The sequence below is a fragment of the Rhinichthys klamathensis genome, unplaced genomic scaffold (genome assembly GCF_029890125.1).
Source record: "Rhinichthys klamathensis goyatoka isolate OS25496 unplaced genomic scaffold, OSU_Roscu_1.1 h1tg000130l_1, whole genome shotgun sequence".
Lineage (NCBI taxonomy): Eukaryota > Metazoa > Chordata > Actinopteri > Cypriniformes > Leuciscidae > Rhinichthys > Rhinichthys klamathensis.
In genome coordinates, this window is record NW_026606665.1 from 27,501 (window position 1) to 32,500 (window position 5,000).

Consider the following 5,000-nt stretch of genomic DNA (forward strand, 5'->3'; position numbering starts at 1 on the left):
CAGTGAGGACTCAGAGGTATGCTGATTTAAAGGGACAGTTCTCTCTTCTGATTGGCTGTTCTATGTTTCCTCGCTTCTGATTGGCTGTTCTATGTTTCCTCTCTTCTGATTGGCTGTTTTGTGTTTTTTCTGTTCTGATTGGCTGTTCTGTGTTTCTTCTCTTCTGATTGACTGCTTTGTGTTTCCTCTCATCTGATTGGCTGTTCTATGTTTCCTCTCTTCTGACTGGCTGTTTTGTGTTTTTTCTGTTCTGATTGGCTGTTCTGTGTTTCCTCTCTTCTGATTGGCTGTTCTGTGTTTCTTCTCTTCTGATTGACTGCTCTGTGTTTCCTCTCATCTGATTGGCTGTTCTGTGTTTCTTCTCTTCTGATTGGCTGTTCTATGTTTCCTCTCTTCTGATTGGCTGTTTTGTGTTTTTTCTGTTCTGATTGGCTGTTCTGTGTTTCCTCTCTTCTGATTGGCTGTTCTATGTTTCCTCTCTTCTGATTGACTGCTCTGTGTTTCCTCTCTTCTGATTGGCTGTTCTATGTTTCCTCTCTTCTGATTGGCTGTTCTATATTTCCTCTCTTCTGACTGGCTGTTCTGTGTTTCTTCTCTTCTGATTGGCTGTTCTATGTTTTCTCTCTTCTGATTGGCTGTTCTATGTTTCCTGTCTTCTGACTGGCTGTTCTGTGTTTCTTCTCTTCTGATTGGCTGTTCTGTGTTTCTTCTCTTCTGATTGGCTGTTCTGTGTTTCCTCTCTTCTGATTGACTGCTCTGTGTTTCCTCTCTTCTGATTGGCTGTTCTATGTTTCCTCTCTTCTGATTGGCTGTTCTATATTTCCTCTCTTCTGACTGGCTGTTCTGTGTTTCTTCTCTTCTGATTGGCTGTTCTATGTTTTCTCTCTTCTGATTGGCTGTTCTATGTTTCCTGTCTTCTGACTGGCTGTTCTGTGTTTCTTCTCTTCTGATTGGCTGTTCTGTGTTTCCTCTCTTCTGATTGACTGCTCTGTGTTTCCTCTCTTCTGATTGGCTGTTCTATGTTTACTCTCTTCTGATTGGCTGTTCTGTGTTTCCTCTCTTCTGATTGGCTGCTTTGTTTTTCCTCTCTTCTGATTGACTGCTCTGTCTTTCCTCTCTTCTGAGTGGCTGTTCTATGTTTCCTTTCTTCTGATTGGCTGTTCTGTGTTTCCTCTCTTCTGATTGGCTGCTTTGTTTTTCCTCTCTTCTGATTGACTGCTCTGTGTTTCCTCTCTTCTGATTGGCTGTTCTATGTTTCCTCTCTTCTGATTGGCTGTCCTGTGTTTCCTTTCTTCTGATTGGCTGTTCTGTGTTTCCTCTCTTCTGATTGGCTATTATGTGTTTCCTCTCTTCTGATTGGCTGTCCTGTGTTTCCTTTCTTCTGATTGGCTGTTCTGTGTTTCCTCCTCTGATTGCCTGTTATGCGTTTCCTCTCTTCTGATTGGCTGTTTTGTTTCAGGTGCAGCACATTCTGACCTATGAGGACTCTGTTGCTGCTCATCTCTCCAAAATCTTGACGTCTGATCAGCACTCTGTGGTCATTTCCTCCGCCAAGTACGTACAGTATATGTGCATCGCTGTGTATTTCTGTTTTTGTGTATCCTGGCTGCTGGCTGCTTATCTAAAAGTGTGTTTTTCAGAGTCTTGTGTGAAACAGTTAAGGATTTTGTTGCGAAAGTGGGACGTGCGTACGAGAAGAACACAGAAAATTCTGAAGAATCAGAGGTCATGGCTAAAAAGGTGAGCTGTGATTGGCTATTAGCTGACTTGCGGTTTTGTGATTGGCTTTTGGATGCTGGAAGTGTTTTGTGATTGGCTGATGAAGTACTCAGGATGTTTTTGTATGCAGTGTGGTGTGCTTAAAGAAAAGTTGGACTCATTACTGAAAACGCTTAACGAGGAATCTCAGGCCCCCAGCGTGATGACTGCGCCTCCGCCCACCATCGCCGAAGAGCAGGTTGACGGGGAGGGTGTGGTTTTGGCTCCGCCCACCATCATGGCTCCTTGTTCTCCTCGACCACCTGCCGCCATCTTCAAACCTCGTGAGCAGCTGATGTTACGCGCCAACAGCTTGAAGAAAGCCATCAGACAAATCATAGAGCACACAGAGAAAGGTATTGTAGCTTTAATTAAATGTATCGTAATTTAAAATAGACATGTACATTTTCTAAAGAAAAAATGTGAGTGGTGCTTCCCGTGCGTAACTACACTGCCTCGAGTCAAAAAAGCTCACCCCCATGATATTCTGAGTGATATGGGTGTGGGTTTAGCAAGATACTAACACAAATAGCATGTTTTTAACAAGAAGCTAACATGATTAACATGTTTTTGCATAATGCTAACATAAGCATTTTGTTAGCATGATGCTAACACAATTAGCATGTTACTAACAGGATGTTAACACAATTAGCATTTTGGTATCATGATGTTAACACAATTAGCATTTTGGTATCATGATGTTAACACAATTAGCATGATGCTAACACAATTAGCATGTTACTAACATGATGTTAACACAATTAGCATTTTGGTATCATGATGTTAACACAATTAGCATGATGCTAACACAATTAACATGTTTATAACATCATTAGCTAACATCATTAGCATTAGCATCATAGCATTAACTTTACACAATTAGCATGTTAAGATTATGCTAACACGATTAACATTTAGTAAGCATGATGTTAACACAATTAGTATTTTGCTAGCATGATGCTAACACAATTAGCATTTGCTAGCATGCTTTGTTGAGTATCGAAACAGATTTCACCAATCGATTTGATTTTGATTCACAAGCTTTTGGTTCAGTTCGTTTCCCATCCCTACTTCACATAATGAAACACTCGAGTTCAAAACTGCAGATTTCACATGTGTGTCCTGGTGTTTCAGCGGTGGATGAACAGAACGCTCAGACGGAAGAAGGTTTGCCGTCACTGCCTGTGGAGGATGAAGATGAGGATGATGATGCTGAGCGATTATCTCTGCTGTCGTACAGCAACATAACGCGAGCCAGTCGAAGAGGTGAGGCTCTTTCAGCGCCACGACTCCTTCCTGACATACACACACTGTCAGTCACTCATGTTTCTCTCTCTCTCAGTGTCTAAGACTCCGTGTGAGAAGCTCATCAGTAAAGAACGCCTGTCCATAGGCAGCTCCACCTCACTTCCTGCCCAGACAGGAAGTCGGGAGAATATGCCCATGCTGAACACCAAGATCCTGTATCCCAGTAAGAGCGGCAGTGGTGATGAATACAGCAGTGTTTGATGTTGTTGAAACGTGTGTGTGTGTGTGTGTGTCTGTGTCTGTGTGTGTGTGTCTCAGGATGGGTGTGTGCACTAATATAATTAGCATTTTGTTAGCATTGATGCTTAACATTTTGTAAAACATATTAACATGATTAGCATGTTGTTGTTAACATGTTTTTAACAAGATGTTAACATAATTAGCATGTTGCTAACGTTATGCTAACATGATTAGCACAATTTTAGCATGTTGTTAACATGACGCAAGAGCAGCAGTGGTGATGAATACAGCAGTGTTTGATGTTGTTGAGACCCTCAAGCAGTGTGTGTGTGTGTGTGTGCAGGTCTCAGGGCGGGTGTGTACTAACACAAGATACTAACACAATTAGCATGTTGCTAGCAAAATGTTGACATCATTAGCATTTTGCTAGTATTGATGCTAACATGATTAACATTTTGTTAGCATGTTATTAACAAGAATATAACGCGATTAGAATGTTGTTTACGTGATTCTAACACTATTAGCATGTTGCTAGCATGATGCTAACAGTTAACATGTTGTTATAATTCTAACATAATTAGCATGTTGCTAGCATGACGCAAGAGCAGCAGTGGTGATGAATACAGCAGTGTTTGATGTTGTTGAGACCCTCAAGCAGTGTGTGTGTGTGTGTGTGTGTGTGTGTGTGCAGGTCTCAGGGCAGGTGTGTACTAACACAATTAGCATGTTGCTAGCAAAATGCTGACATTATTAGCATTTGGCTAGCATTGATGCTAACACGATTAACATTTTGTTAGCATGTTATGAACAAGAATATAACGCGATTAGAATGTTGTTTACGTGATGCTAACACTATTAGCATGATGCTAACAGTTAACGTTATCATAATTGTAACATAATTAGCATGTTGCTAGCATGACGCAAGAGCAGCAGTGGTGATGAATACAGCAGTGTTTGATGTTGTTGAGATGCTCATGCGGACGCGGTGTGTGTGTGTGTGTGTGTGTGTGTGTGCAGGTCTCAGGGCAGGTGTGTCGGGCTCTTTCAGCGGGTCAGTGATTAGCCGGCTGCTGGTCAACGCCGACCCCTTCAGCTGTGATCCAGAAAACCTGTGAGTCACATGACCTTGTCAACACTGACCTCTGAAGGGGTTTCAGGGAAAGGGCTGATGGGAAAGTGCCTCTTCTCTGTGTGTGTTTCAGGGATCTGTACACGGAGAAATGCGTGATGAATAATTATTTCGGGATCGGCCTGGATGCCAAAATCTCTCTGGACTTCAACAACAAACGTGACGAGCATCCCGAGAAATGCAGGTACGTAAACACGTCAAAAACGTCTGATCATGTTCAAAAGTTCCTGCATTTATTTGATCAAAAATACAGTTAAAATTCTGAAATATTATTAGAATTTAAAGAAGCTGTTTTCTATGTGAATATATTGTAAAGTGTAATTTATTCCTGTGATCAAAGCTGAGTTTTCAGCATCATTACTCCAGTCTTCAGTGTCACATGATCCTTCAGAAATCACTCTAATATGATGATTTGATGCTTATTAATTTCTTTCTTTTTTAGTATTAGTAGTTATTTTTTAAGTATATATTTTAGTATATAGTAGTTTATTTTTGTAGTATTATATAATAGTGCATCTTTTTTCGACTGACAGTCATACCATATTTTAAATAAATAAATCAAATAAAACTTGAAAAGTACATATAATAGCAATTAGCATGAAAGAATTCTGTGTTTGTTGACACA

At 40.7% G+C, this 5,000-nt stretch overlaps 1 protein-coding gene across 3 annotated transcripts in view; it reads left to right on the forward strand.

The window, feature by feature from the left end:
• The window catches only part of LOC130089386 (diacylglycerol kinase delta-like), a 54,121-nt gene that overhangs the window by 21,380 nt on the left and 27,741 nt on the right, over positions 1 to 5,000 (forward strand). For 2 of the 3 annotated variants that reach the window (XM_056256681.1, XM_056256680.1), the window contains exons 9-17: positions 1 to 16; positions 1,460 to 1,554; positions 1,641 to 1,740; positions 1,850 to 2,114; positions 2,893 to 3,024; positions 3,101 to 3,229; positions 3,590 to 3,601; positions 4,276 to 4,357; positions 4,449 to 4,559. The exon at positions 1 to 16 is cut by the window's left edge and continues 69 nt beyond it. In XM_056256681.1, the coding sequence (XP_056112656.1) occupies positions 1 to 16; positions 1,460 to 1,554; positions 1,641 to 1,740; positions 1,850 to 2,114; positions 2,893 to 3,024; positions 3,101 to 3,229; positions 3,590 to 3,601; positions 4,276 to 4,357; positions 4,449 to 4,559 (942 nt within the window). Of the gene's footprint in view, positions 17 to 1,459; positions 1,555 to 1,640; positions 1,741 to 1,849; positions 2,115 to 2,892; positions 3,025 to 3,100; positions 3,230 to 3,589; positions 3,602 to 4,263; positions 4,358 to 4,448; positions 4,560 to 5,000 lie in introns of all 3 variants that reach the window. The other variant, XM_056256679.1, reaches the window with a different exon arrangement.